Raw genomic sequence first — 14,814 nt, 5'->3', positions numbered from 1 at the left:
AGAGAGAATGAACAAAGAAGGAAGATTTCCTTGGTGCTTTGGATTTTGGGGTTAGGGGTTGGGGTTGTACCCCTGAACAGTTCCTTGGGAGTAGATCACCGTAAACTTACAAAAATGATGTGTTCTGAACAATTAATTGAAGCTAGTTTTTTGAAACTCTATTAGTCAATTTGAAGCAGAGAAGTACCTAGTTGAATGCTTCCCCATGTTTTGATAAGATGCCACAGGGAGGCTCAGGTTTAACTATCATTCTGATACACAAGTTGAAAGCTTTTCAAAATATGTGCAGGAAGATTGTCATTTACATGGAAGAGCTTTCAAACATGAAATCTCTGATCCTGAAGATAACAGTCTTCTAACAGGTCTGTACCATGTGAGACATTCTGAGTGCATAGGCTAAGTTCAAGTGACTTTGCATAACAATGTTGTCTCTTCTACGTTTAAACAGGTTTCTCCTATGTCAGGTATTTATGTCTGTTGTGTTACTGCTGCAATAATATGCTTTTAGCACCCACTTGTGTGTGATCTAGATGTCTTCCCTTGAGTTTGTCTTGTGAGGCTGTTGTTCATTAGTTCTATTTCATCCCTGTGGAAATACTAGTGGTTTCCCATATTCCACATTCATTGCTATTGTATTTTCTGGAAAAGTAATGGAGCATTTCTCCAATACTATCTGTGATCCAATTAGTGTAAAACTCCATAGAGTACCATTAATCCTTTCCCCCTTGCATCATTTTCCCAGTGAAAATTCCCACCCAGCTGTATTTGTACCAATGAATACTTTCCTCCAAGGGCAAATAGCAGGTTGGATTGCTGCATTTTTACAGTATTGGGAAAATAGCTCACTGTGGATCTCTGTGCAACTTCTGAACGGCTAACCCTTCCTCCCCCTAAGTGGTAATTTTTATTTTTACTTTTTAAATTAAAAAAAGACAAAACACAGTAACATTCTTAATGGGTCAGCTTAGATGGAAGGTTAACCAAAATAAAGACTACCATCATCTGAAATGTGAAGCAGAAAGAAATTCTGGTTATTAATTTTGATTTTAAATAAATAGTTTCTGGACAAAACCAGGAGTTACATTCCAGCAGGAATATTGCTAAGAGAAAATGTTTGTTCCTGTGACTGGAGCTAGGTCTGGTGTAGGTCGTGGTGCAAAATGCAGCTTTTATAGTGAATATGTGAGTAATCAGACCCTTAGCCCATACCACCGTATGTGCAGCTTTTATTATGTTACGTCTATGCTTCTTTTCAAAACCAAGCATGCATCCTTCGTTTACTGCTTCAAAGGAGAAACCTAGTTGGGGACAGGGTGGTGCAGAGCCACTTGGAGAAGTTTTGATGCTCCTTCTTCCACATGTTCATACCTCTGGAGATGTTGTATGAGTAGGGATTGTGTGCCTTAATTTTAATACATACTCTGGAAGGGGCAGCTGCTCAGGGTAGCACGAGTTCCCTATTTTTACTTTACATAGTAAAAAACCATTTGAATCTACAAATCTCTTGTGTACAGTTGGATGAAAAGAACACGAATTGAAATAAATGAGAAAGATAAAATATTTCTGTCCTCAGTTTGGTGCTAAAGGTATGGAGGGGAAGAAAATGGATGTGACAGATACTCATTTAGAGCCATAGTATTTTGAGAGCTCCAGAGGTCATCTTCCATTTATAACCTCCCACTTGTGTAGTAATAATGGTAACAGCAGCAATAACAGTAATAACAAGAACAACAACAATAATATATCACATCTATATATTGCATTTCTTCTGGAAGACCAAGTGTTGTACGTGGGTATTTTCCTCATTTTATCCCCTTAACAACAACCCTAAGAGAGAGATGGGCTGAGAGATGGTGACTAGTCCAAGATTGCCCAGTGAACTCATTGAAGCTTAAACCTAGGTCTCTCTGATCCCAATCCTTAACCTGAGTCACCACATTACACTGCTTTCTTTCTTTTTTTCTTACCCAAACCAAAAACAACTAATGGAGAGCCTTTCTTCATTAGCTATTAATAGCATTACCTGGAACAACTTTGCAAACCCAATTTTACCCTCTGTCCACATGATATTTGCCTTATTTTGTTGCCAAGCCATAATTCAAGCATTGTATCTTACTGTTCTTCATACTGCAAAATGCCAAGCAGCCCCAAAACACTCGGAGTAGCAAAATGTCAGGACCACCTGGGGGTGGTTGGCACCACAGCACCCCCTATTGATCGCAATTCCATCTTGCTTGGATTTTATATTTATTATTGTATTTGTATTTTTAGATTGTAACTTAGGTTTAGATGTTTTTATTATCATGTTTATTGTAAACCACCTAGAGTCCCCCACTGGGGGAGATGGGCGGTGATATAAATTTAAATAAATAAGTAAGTAAGTAAGTAAGTAAGTAAGTTAAAGTTGCCAAGGTTGAGAAACCCTGCCTTATACTGTAGGTTTAACACCTGGGGTCAAAAGATATAATAGGGCATCATCAGCAACTTTTGGCATATAGTTATCCAAAGCAGGCTTCAATTGTTCCTGTGCAACTCCCATTAATATTTAGAGGTAAGAATTGCTCTGGGTGGTGCTGGTCTGCTACAGAGTTCAGACAAACTCTCTAGGGTTTTGCAAAAATATATTTCTCTCTCCTTCGCTTGTGTTTCAGATCACTTTCTATGAAGGCAAGAATTTCCAAGGATGCCGCTATGAGTCTGATAAGGATTGTTTGGATTTCCACACTGACCTGAGCCGTTGCAATTCCATCCGTGTAGAAAATGGTGCCTGGGTTGTTTATGAGCAGCCAAACTTTGCAGGAAACATGTATATTTTAACTCATGGAGAATATCCTGAATATCATTGCTGGATGGGCCTAAGTGATAGAGTCAGCTCCTGCAAATCCATTCAGTTGGTGAGTAGAATAGTTTTTTCCTTCAGCAATTTTTCCTTTTCAAAATTATAGTTCTTACTATGTTATTTCACTTCTAGTAAACTGCCTGTGAAAGAATGTAGACCTGGTCCTCGGAAGGGGAAGGGGAAGGGGGGCAAAGGATTCACAAGACAGGAGAAAAGATCACTCAGTCCTGAGAAAGAGGAAAACCTTAGAAACAGAATAATTCAATATAAAACTGTTGTGTGTACACACACACACACATGTACATACACAGACACAGACAGACACGCATACACATACACACATTTTGGCATAGAAAATTTGTAATTATACATAATATATAACATACTGTATCACTGTTACACAATAATTTATGTTGAGCACTAGCTGCTTTTATACCCAGAATGTCCTTCAATCGCCTGACAGTCAATAGTTCCAAGTAAAGGACATCCTTGAGAAGTTAGACAGGATATCTTGCTAGATAAAGAAAGAACTCTGTTTGTAATAATCCTGGCTGAGAGATGAAAATCACACTGTAGTTCAACTAATAGAAAAGGAAGCTATATTTGACCAATGAATGAAACAGAAAAAAGAAAAAACACACAAGGAAAAATGAAAATATTGAATAAGAAAATTAAAAACGGTAAAAGACTTTTAAAAAGCAAAATAAAAATGTCAAGAAAATACTAAAAGAGAAACAAAATAACTAATTTTACTAGACTTCTGGAAGACACAAACTGAAAATAAGGTATAGGAACTTTCCCAAAGCCGAGGAGTTCCATCTCCCTCTTGATTTAGTGGACTAATGGCAGGCAAGAGATTTCCATTAAATCAAAGTGTCAGCCAAATGGTGAGCAGGATTTTTGAAAGCCAAAACACACACTTGTACTGTACATGAGAAAACCTACTTCAATGATAGCCATCTGGAGAGGTTCTGGATTTTGGTTGGACAACTGATTGGTTTGAAGAAAGTGTCCAATTTTAATTGTGTCTAGGAAACACGTTGTTTCTGTCTGCTTATCTCCCTAAAATTACAAAGTGTATCGTTTGCAGTTGATTCATGTTTTTCGACATTGTCGGACAATACAACTTGGCCATACTGACTGGTATTAATCTGTGCAATCCATTGGTGTTTGCATAAAGTGATGCCAAGATTCTCTTTCTTCTGATTTTTCACCCTGCTGCTATCGATGTTCATGTTTAAAGGTCTGAATGTCCTTGGGAACCAAAAGCCAAGACAAATCAGTCTTACTGGCACTGTAGATTTGTGACATCAATATGTTTATATAAACTTTTCTTGAATGGTTCTGTTTCTTCTGTTGGTGCACTTGAAGCTTCACTTGTTAACAATTCCATGTCATTTACAAAGCTGCAAAGCCATTCATCACTGGCTTTGAAACTTACTCTCGTGTGGTCTGCTATTATGCTAGCTGCTGACCTTAGCCTCACTGCATACATTAACACCTCATGATTGTTGTTTCACCGAGTGCTGTTTTCTGTGCCATTTTCATATGCTTTCTTCTCCAGTTGCATCTTTTTTTACTAAGAGCATTTACATCTTAAACTTACCTTTTGGTTTATGAACATCTGACAGTTTATTTTTTACATCATACTAATCATAAACATGTGCAATTGACACTCCTGATTCTAATTTTTCAGTCAACTCAACCTTTAGTTCACAAATATTTGCTCTTTCTCTTTGCTGCTCTCTCTTCCCCCAGCAACGTTTGATGAAATGCTTGAAACTTTACTTACAAACACTATTTCAAACACGAACATTTGTGGTAGCTAATTCACCTGGAACACAAACTGAAGAATGTGAGGAAGCATGTCAGTTTTTAAAGGGAAATATGGAACATTGCCCAGATTGCTTCAAGAACAATGGACTTTGTTGTTCAAGTCCACTATTACCTAAAAACTATATTCGTTACATCTGAAGTCTGCTGAATTGAGGACCATAGGTCTAATGTATGTATGTGCACACATATAAATATGCTTACTACTTCCTTATTTTACAGCAGTAGTAGATATATTAGATGTAGACCTACTTAGATCAATACATTTTTCTGTAGCCCCTGAATAATAATAATAATAATCCCACTTCATCACTCCAGAGCAGAAATTTAAATGGAAAAAGACAAAAGGTGTTGACTCCTTACCAATTAAACAATAAACAATCAAAAGGCAAGGAGGTAGCCTTGCATACTGTCAGAGGACCAAGGTTGTATACTGTAAATCAGTATACCAACTTTACCAAACCAAAGTTTGTGCAAATTTTGAGTTCCTCAGGACTTTTCATCAGTCAAGATATTATCAAATTTGAGAGTTCTGGATTCTGATAAGTTAATAATGCAGAGATATTGTAATGTGGGCCTGAGAATTTGATACATTTTAGAGCAGCTTTTCCCAATAAGGTATTTTGTTGTGGGAAAAATTATCTTATAGGTTCCACTGAAGTAGAAGAAATAGAGGGCACATGCAATTAACTACAATGTAGTTTTACAACACTTGCCACTGGTGATAGACTTTTCTCTCTCATCACTATGATACAATATCTAACAGAGATGCTCCTGAAATTAGAATATTTTAAAAATATAATGAATAAATGTATTAATCAAGTGGTGTAATGTATGTAACTTCAACCTCAAGATGTTATTTGTGATAATGGCTATTCTTCATTTTATATCAAATTTTAAGAGAAGGCAGAGAGGTCTGTGCTCAACTCCTTAGTAATCTTTATGTTCTCCCTCTTCTTAATTGCAGGCCAGTGGAGACAAATACCAGATCCAGCTCTTTGAGAAGGGTGATTTTAGTGGTCAAATGCATGAATCCACAGAGGATTGCCCTTCTGTGATGGAGAAGTTTCACTTGCCAGAAATCCATTCTTGCAAAGTTCTGGATGGGGCGTGGGTTTTCTATGAACATCCCAACTTCCGTGGCAAGCAGTATTTCCTGGAGAGAGGGGAATACAGTAAACCCATGGAGTGGGGGGCTGCAACCCCACTCGTCCAGTCCTTCCGCCATATTGCAGAATAATAAGTTGCCTGGAGTCTGAAGCTGATGTGATAGAGACTTGATGCCATACCTGTGGGCTTCATGCTGCCTGTCATTATTTGTGATATATGTGTCCCTTTGAGTGATCCTTTAAAGGAGATGACTAGTCTCTGCACTGCTATTTTGGAAAGATAATTAAATTTATTTAGCATCAGAATTAGAGTGAACCCATTCCTTTTACCTTTTGTGATATCTCCTTAGTTATGGTTTAGAGAAAAGATAATAATATGGTTAAAACTGAGATGTGCATGTGTGTGTGTGTGTGTGGGTGGGTGGTGGGATTTGTAGATTTCATTAAGGACTTCTTTTCCTGTATAATTCAAACACTGGTTTGAATAAAAGAGTAAGCAGAATCACTCTGAGGAAGCTTTCTCAGAGACCCTATCAATTTTCTGAGCACAAAGATCCCTGAATAGGTTGCTTTCCTTGGCCATGCCTTTCACATTGGCTAAGGAAAGCAACCTCTTCCAATACCTCCATTTGTCTTTATGCTTAGTAGATAGATATATAGATGTCCTTTTTCCTTCATACACTCAATAAATATTAGGGAGGATGAAAAAAGCCATGTGAAAAAAACTTAGGGCAGCCTTCCCCCTGATGTTGTCCTCCAGATGTATTGGGAAATATCACAGGTTTGAAAAATCACCTAATATGGAAATTCCAAGTTGGGGCTTAGCCAAACAATAGCTTTATGTGCACTAGTTAAATGTGGAGAAAGTTTATCTTTTATTTAAACCCTTATCTCTAAGATATTTCTTTAGTCTCTACTGTTGGAACCCGACATCTAGGCAGTTATTTGGGATGTAATTATTAGAAACACGAATCTTTCCTATCTATATTAGCTTTTTGAAAAACAAACCAAAACAACAACAACAAAAACTCCAGTTCCTTTCACCAATAAATGCTTCTTGTCCACATACTGGGGTAGGATTTGCAGTTTCTCTCCTTTATCCTATAGCAGAATTTGGGAAATAAGTACATTTATTTCTTTAGGAAACATTGTAAGCCCACATAATTCACCTAATCTTCAGTTAAGTTGTCTATGGTTAACTAATGGATGGTAATATCTTCACTGAAATCAATACAATTATAGCTGCTTTCTCCAATCAAAGCTGAACTTTTTTTATTCTTTTCTCCCTGCCCCCCCAGTCTATAGTTTCATTATTTTTCTGTCCCATATAGTTGTGTTTCATTTCTTTGTCACCAGATGTCACCCATTTTCTTCTTTCCTTAACTGGAATAATTTATGAAATGTTTGGGTAAACTCATTCTGGTTTTCCCCTCCCCCATATATTATGCCTCAAGTCCTAGAAAATAACAAATGTCGATTTTGTTGGTCCATTTTCTGTGTTGGGTACTCCAGGGAACCTATGCATTTTTGCATATCAAGCAGGAGAATGGGGACTTTTGATAATGATATTCAGCATACAAACTGTGCACTTATTACATGGGCCTTGCAGACTCCTCTGGTTTGATGTATGAGGTTATTAGGGAACTATGAAGCTGGGTATGTGATGCTTGTCAGGAGCTCCAACACAGCTTCTGTGAAAACACTACTGATCAGGGACAGGCCAAGCAGGGAACAATCTATGCAAGAAAGAGAGACCAGCAGGGGAGGAAAGATTGGAACTAAGCTTCAGTCTTGCTGAGTGGTAGGAATCAGTGGAAGCACTATTAATGTGTTAATCTTTAAATTGGTACAACCACAAGTCTCTCTGGGCTTTCCCTACTTGCATTAACCATGACACAGTTATATTCCAGAAACCTCCTTTTTTTCAGCAGTGTCTCTATGATATGGCCTTCATCTTGTCCCCAACCCATTCCTAGGCAACTTAAAATTGTACTTAGCTGTTCTTGTGTTTAACCTCTTAGGCAGGCAAAAAGCCAGGGTAACTTTACCATTGGTACAATCTGACCATTTTGTTGGGTTGTAGCCAAGTGATCCCATGGCATGAGATCAGCCTGACATCTGTTGGCCACTCAGGGTAGTATAGACATGTCCCTTCCCTCCAGTCCATGGGCAGTAATTCTGCTTTGATCAATGGGAGACTCTAGACCTTTCAAACTGTTCTCCAGTGAAGTGGGAGTAAAAATGACAGACCTTTACCACTTCACAGTGCATCCCTCCTCATACCTCACATGTCAGTTATTGTTTAGGTTGCTTTGAAATATGGGTTTAATGCTTTTATGGAAGAGTACTAAGCCTGTGTTCAGCTCCTTCTGGACAATAAGTAAGGACAACACTATTTGACAGCATTGTGCTTATGGCAGGATAAGGATTGGCAGTGGGGACAACAAATGTTCTGCCAGCTCAAGGACTAGTAGTTGCACTTTAAAACTGCTGTGAAGAAAGCCCCTTTGTTTCTCCTGCAATCGACTAATATGGTTGACTACCCTCTGGAATTACAATAATTCAACAGATCCTAGTCTCCTGTAATGAGGTAAAATGAGGTAGGTCATAAGAAAGGGTTTGCTGGCAATTAAGGTGAGGACCAAAATGGCTGATCGTATGGGGGAACAATTTAGCCCAGGAATGAATAACTTGTGCCAACTCCATAGCCTCACATGAAGTCCTCAAAGCCCTCCAAAATGTGACACAAACTTTTAATGTGACAGAAGTGGGGTAATCATATTAACTGCATTTACTTAATTAAAAGTATCTTTTGCCCCAGCCATCTCAGTTTTTAGAATGGTCTCTGACATGTCAGTTAAGGACAAGTGAAATACTCAGAAAAAAGTTGTCTACCAGAGTTTTACACCATGACGTTCAGTTGATTTGAAACTGGTCTAGCAATTCAAGATAGATCATGTAATATGTATAAAGTGTCTGGGCTGGATTAGAAATATCAACTTTACTCTCAGCCACAGATGAGTGATGAAAACCTTCTGAATTTTTCTACTCTATCAGCAGTCAGCAAAAATGACAGCACCATTTTGCCAAACATTTCATGTGGGAAGAGAAAATCTCCAACAGCAGTAGCACAACTGTCTTCTTTTTGACTCTGTTGGGAGCCTACCCTCCATTTTGGATCTTCTTCCATACTATAGATTTAATATGGGGACAGAGATGGTGAATGCAACTGTCTCGAGAACAAAAAAAGGACTCAAAGTATATTTTATATTTTATATATTTACAAAAAATTCCTAATTTCAAGGACAGGGTGAAAAAGTAGGAAATTGCATCATCTCTTTGTACCTATGAGCTATTTTGATCACTAGGGCAAATGGTTGAGATAAGGGGAAGGATCTTTACTGGTATCTGTTTGTCATCTGGCCTATTTTTAGTTAAATGTATAAACACAGATACAGAAGTGAACTTGTTATCTTTCTCTCTTTTGTGCTTGCTCTTCAAGATACATTTTTAAAATCTTCATGTTTCTTAATAAATCTAATTTTTACTTCAGATATAATGAATTCACTGATAGCTGGCTAAATTCATACTCTTCATCTAAGACAACCAGATTATGAGTGTTTTTAATGGGATATTCTGCTACTTAATTACTCACTGTTCTTTCAGCAATCTGCTTATGTTCAGAAGCATATCCTCTAATAAGGCTCCTGCTGAATTCAAATCTCCAACAAATGGAAAGTTCTGAAAAATGTGACTCATATGAACTGCTTCATACTTCTGAAGGATCATGCAGAGAAAATGTTGGTTTGCTAGTTCTGCATGAGTAATTGACAATGTATGGCCTTACAGTAACTAGATAGTACAACACACCTCGCCTTCACTTTACCTTGATGAAAAGGACATTATTCTATGGGAATAATAATAGTACTCCATTAAATCAATGAATTTACATATCATACTTTATAGAAGTAAATAGCCAGTCAGTCAGCTTGAACATGGTTAGACAAGTGAGAATGGCCACTAAACCAGAACTGAATCTGACAAGATCTAATTCTATCATTTCCAGCTGGAAACACAGGAAAATCTTCATTTAGTAAGTGCCTGAAGGGCATGCTGTGAAAAGGCTTGCTGTCTATATTATATCTAGATTTACATACATACATACATACATACATACATACATACATACATACATATTTGCCTAAAGAATTTCAAGAAGTTTAGTTTTGTGATATCCCTTTCTTAAAACTTACATAAAATTGCAATTGGGAACCAGGGGAAATCCATCATCCAGTTTGCCAAGTTTGAGTTAAAGCTGGTAACCAGAGTAAGATCTCAGCTAGAAGAATGCTGTTTTCCATTTTCTACTGTTGTTGTTATGATTACTGTGACTGCTCAACATTCTTCTAGAAGTTTCCCCTTGCTATCTTTTATCCTCCCACCAGTAAACCTAAATATTACATTGGCCTAATCTCACAGTTGAGTGTGGATGGGAATGCAGGTGTCTGAGGCTTATGCCAAATTCTCTAACCCCTTCAACCAATTCAAAAGTGACAATGAGACTGTTACATCAAATGGCTTTCTGTTTGGATTTGGGCATTCTTGGCAATTTGTGTGGCAATTAATTTTTTTTTTGCAGATAAAGCTGTTTTGTTCTAGGAAGCATCTGGTTTTCAGGGAAGCAGCTCAGCCTCCCAATGTTAAATGTGAAACTGCTTTGAATAAAGAAGATTACAAATAAATCACAATTACCTAAAGACCTGGAACACCAACTGTGGTCTCTGCTGACCAACCCGATGGCTCAATGGATCTTGTTCTAGTACTACTGCTAAAACAACAAGCTTGCGTGAGCTCCTGTGCACTATACCACATGTATGCCTGGACAGCAGAACGAGGCTCATCTATGTAAATGGAATCCAGACAAGATTGAAGTGTGGAAGCCATTTTGTTTGCCTGTTCTATTTGTCCTACATTTGCATTTCCTTTGAGTGCCCTTTTATTGGATTGCTTGATCTGCCTAGCACCAAAATGCAATTATCAGAGTTCCTTTCTCTCCCCTCCAAACAGCTTTTGCCCTCTGGTGAATTTCACATTGTGCCCCAGTGTTGGCAAGTAATACGAATAACAATAAAGTGTAGTCAGTATTTCAGCAGAGGGGGAAAATTTAGATTACTTTTTCCAGTGGGGGCTCCCTCACTGGAGCGGTGCAGAGTACATATGGATATGAGCCACAGACAGAGAGCAAGCAATAGGAACTGTTCAGCTGATACCTTGCCTTGACAGCTAATTTCCATTTTTCAGTATCAGGGGGTCTGTTCCAGTAATTGGCATGCAGATTGTGTCTGATGGGCCTGTTAGACAGAAGAAAAGAATCTGCTAGTTAGAATAAGCCAACCCCAGGCTGATGGATGGGGCATAAGGAGGTCATTCCAGAAGAGAATATATTTGTAGGTATATGTACACACACTCTGCAGAGGAGGTGTATAAAAATTCACACTCCACGCTCTCTCCTTCGCCCTGTCTCCATTTATCCTGCAAAGTCTAATTTATCATGTTCCATTGAGACAAACCCAGCTGCCTTCTTCTTTCCTTTTTTCCTCCTTTATGGGATATTTGATAGAACCTATTCTTGGTTTCAATCACAAGACAGTGGGGCAAAGAAGAAATTAAAATGGTGCCATGGTTCATTACCAGCCCAAGATTTTCCAGAATTGGCCCACTTATTAATTACACGAGTGGAATGAATTCCTTTTCTCCATCAGTCTTAATCTGCTGGTAAGCAGGAAGATCTTAGGTCTGGCAGAAATTTTGGCATTTGTATTTGTTTCCTGTACTTTGTCTAAATGATTGTTTATAATGGTTTTTAAAACTTGGGATCTGCTCCAGTATTGGAATTCACTGGGCTGGAGCAATTTAGACTATGTGCTGACACAAGCTTTGTGGATGTTTGCAGGAAGTACTGTGGAACTGTTGTTACCAATACAATTTCTCCCCATCTATCAGGGCTTCTGGTCAAAATGGCCTTCCAAATTTCTGTAACATGTGATCTATACACTGGAAAGAAGCAATCAGCAAGACTGCATTTTATGGAATTTATGTTTCTTGGGAATGTACCACACATTGCCTGCTTCTGCACTACTAGTCAGCAATACTCAGGATAATCAACACCTCCAAACCAAGGATTGGCTCAGAGATCTGATGGATATATGAAAACATCCCAGAATGAGAGACCTGGATTGTGCCACTTCCCAAGGCAGAATGGCCCTGGAATATAATGCTTAGGTCTAGAGGGGAGGAGGTAAGCCAGCTTCAATTTAATGGACAATTGGTACTGGGCTGATCCTATCTCAGGGAAGCTGCCTAAAATCCTTTATTTAACAGATGTAGGAATGTGTGGGAGAGCTTTTGAACAGCCCAAACCTGAGAATGCTGTCCCTGCCTACCCTTATACAGTGTGGCTGAATGGGGCAGTCCAAGACAGAGTGTCTGCTTACCTCCTGCATTCTTGGTCCCTTTCACACATGCCAAAACTGGAAATGAAGGAAATAAAAATGGAAAGGGTTCCAGAGACTTACTGTTCCAGAGAATTGGTAGTTGGAGGTCCTCTAGAAAATGACAAAGGACAGCCAAGCTTTGCTTCCATCTATCCCTGGGGTATTGAGGATGTAAGTAAAACCCTGGTTTCTTTCTTCCACTGTTTCTCTGTGGCACAATGTTAGATATCCTCACAATCCCTCCTCTACATCTGAGACCAAAAAATAGAGGTATTTCTGAATGTGAATGTAGTATTCTTCTGAAAAATGCTAAAACCCACGTGAAAGGTAGCCTGGCTAAGAGTTCTCAGGTACGGAAGAGGGTTATCTGGAGCAGGAGCACTCTCTCACTTTCTTCTGTGCCCTTCCTTTATTTGAACCTTTGAACTTGAGTGTAATGTTCTTTCAGAAGAGAGCTAAACCTGTGATCAGAAATACTCTGACTTACAGGTCACAGGCATGGAGTACCTCTGTATCAGTGACCTGCATCCTGACAGATGGTAAATCTTCCCTTCTAAGCACCCATATACACTCATTCTACCCTGCACCACTCCATTTTATGGACAGTGATTGGTGGCTGTTTTTCTTGCCAATAGACAATGCTTGGTGTAGCAATGTACTGTACTGTCTGGCTGTGTCCTGGGTTCCACTGAAATAATTCAAAGGATTGCAGCTCATAGTTGAAATAACATTTGAACATGAAATTTTCTATTTCACGGTTCTATATGATACCTGGAAGATTATGAGACCTGAATTCTTTTCTTTATGCTTTGTACCCATTACAAAAAGGAAGACACCTTCCACTTGTGGGATTGCTAACATTTTAAAAGGTATCCTGGAAGTACTCCATATTTCGATTGGTTTCCACTCTTCCTCTATCTCTGCTAATGTTATTACACAAAATATGTGCTTTCAACTCTGCCAGGGCTATTGCACCAAGCATAGCAATTATTTCAAACTCTGTCACTATTTATTTTATATAAGAATATTATTTGCTCCAAGTATTACAGTTTCCTGTCACTTTATTTATTCAGTTGTGGTCTGCATCATGACAGCTCTATTGGACAAGTGTTAAATCTGAGTTGCCATTGAGTTGAGTTGAGTTTCCCCTTATTATAAAACAATATACTGTATTATTAGCAGCATTTTTTAACATATTAGCAAGCTTTCATGGGACTGGGTCAGGCTCAGTAGGAGAGAAATGGGAAAAAAAAGCTCTTTAAGCAGTTTACAGTACTTTTGAAATAAATTGTCCAATTTGGCAAGTTGGATGTTGGAGCCCAGAGAAGCTGCCTGTTTGGCTTGAGGTTTAAAAGTGGTTACCTGAATTTTGGAGAAATTTTAGTACAGTATTTCTTAACCATGGCAACTTGAAACTTTATTGGATGGAAAATTCTGAGAGCTGAAGTCCACACATCTTCAAGTATCCAAGATTGAGAAACAGTGCAAATTTGAGAATCTGAGAGCTGCAAAGCTCAGGGAACCCTGACCTGGATCTCCTTAGTGACGGTAAGATACAGGCTGGTACTATAGCCATGTGGATGCTAAATGGTGTAAATAAGTAAGTGAGTAAGAAGAATGTTAAGGGAGTTGGTAATCCTCTAAACTGCCAGAAGCTTAGTTTGAGAGTGTTTCACAATGTTTATAGGCCAGGAGGTGAAATATTTATAATTGGTTGGAAGTTACATCTGTTGTTGCTGTTGTTTTGTTTTTAAGTTGCTAAGATTTACCCTGCCTTTTATTCTCTATCAGTTAATACTGTTGGATTGTTGGATAATCCTTGGTTCTAATGTCAACACATTCTAAATATGAAATTAAGATGACAAGGGAGTCTTGGATCAAGAATTAAAGTTGTGTTTGGCCTCCAAGCAAACAGCCCACGTTTGACAGAGAAAAGTCAAATGACCTATCCAAAAGTGGTAATAAAAAGTTAAAGATGGAATAGTTAAATAATATGTTTTGATTGGTTGAGCTAGAAACACTTCAAATGAAAAACCCCTAAACCCCAAACGTTGTAAGTTACTTATGCAGATTGCCAACCCATTGTAATTTCCTTCCATATAGAATTTTTAGGGGGACAAAGTAAAAGTCCTGAGATAATATATTTAATTAGCTAATTTCTAACCGGAAGGCCTCTAAATTTTAGATGGTATATAACCTTACCTCCCAGTCAGAGATACAACGTGCAAATGATAATACAAAACAGTGAATACATGGACCACATCACAAATCACACAGGCAGACAAGAAAAAATTCAAAGCAATGCATAGTGAGAATGGAAAATAAGAATCCTTTATTGCTTACTGGAAACCTTCCCCTACCCCACAACAAAACCTAGCCAACCAGTTTTCTTAGAGTAGTATCTTGGCACTGCCATCAAGAAGTCCCGGCTTCCAAAGAGCGTGGCGTAGAGGACAATTTGCAGGATAGAAGAAGAGGAGAAGGCTTTATAACCAGAAGGAGAGGCTTTGCATGCACTGGAGCATGAGATCCAAAGAGG

General features: G+C 38.4%; 1 protein-coding gene across 1 annotated transcript; it reads left to right on the top strand.

The window, feature by feature from the left end:
• Nucleotides 1-1,110: 1,110 nt before the first annotated feature.
• On the top strand, nt 1,111-6,052 carry CRYGS (crystallin gamma S). The gene is made up of 3 exons (XM_063307790.1): nt 1,111-1,213; nt 2,557-2,894; nt 5,640-6,052. The coding sequence occupies exons 1-3, from the start codon at nt 1,111-1,113 to the stop codon at nt 5,910-5,912; spliced, it is 714 nt and encodes a 237-aa protein (XP_063163860.1). The 3' UTR covers nt 5,913-6,052.
• The last annotated feature ends 8,762 nt before the right edge of the window (nt 6,053-14,814 follow it).

This window comes from Candoia aspera, chromosome 6 (assembly GCF_035149785.1).
Source record: "Candoia aspera isolate rCanAsp1 chromosome 6, rCanAsp1.hap2, whole genome shotgun sequence".
NCBI lineage: Eukaryota > Metazoa > Chordata > Lepidosauria > Squamata > Boidae > Candoia > Candoia aspera.
This window is presented reverse-complemented; position numbering and strand designations above follow the sequence as displayed.

Excerpts from the sequence above, each read along its gene's own strand:
- CRYGS (XM_063307790.1), top strand. The coding sequence starts at position 1,111 with ATGTTTGTTCCTGTGACTGGAGCTAGGTCTGGTGTAGGTCGTGGTGCA. Across the intron at positions 1,214-2,556 it reads GACCCTTAGCCCATACCACC|AATTGCTCTGGGTGGTGCTG; the intron begins GTATGTGCAGCT and ends TTTAGAGGTAAG. Across the intron at positions 2,895-5,639 it reads CCTGCAAATCCATTCAGTTG|GCCAGTGGAGACAAATACCA; the intron begins GTGAGTAGAATA and ends TCTTAATTGCAG.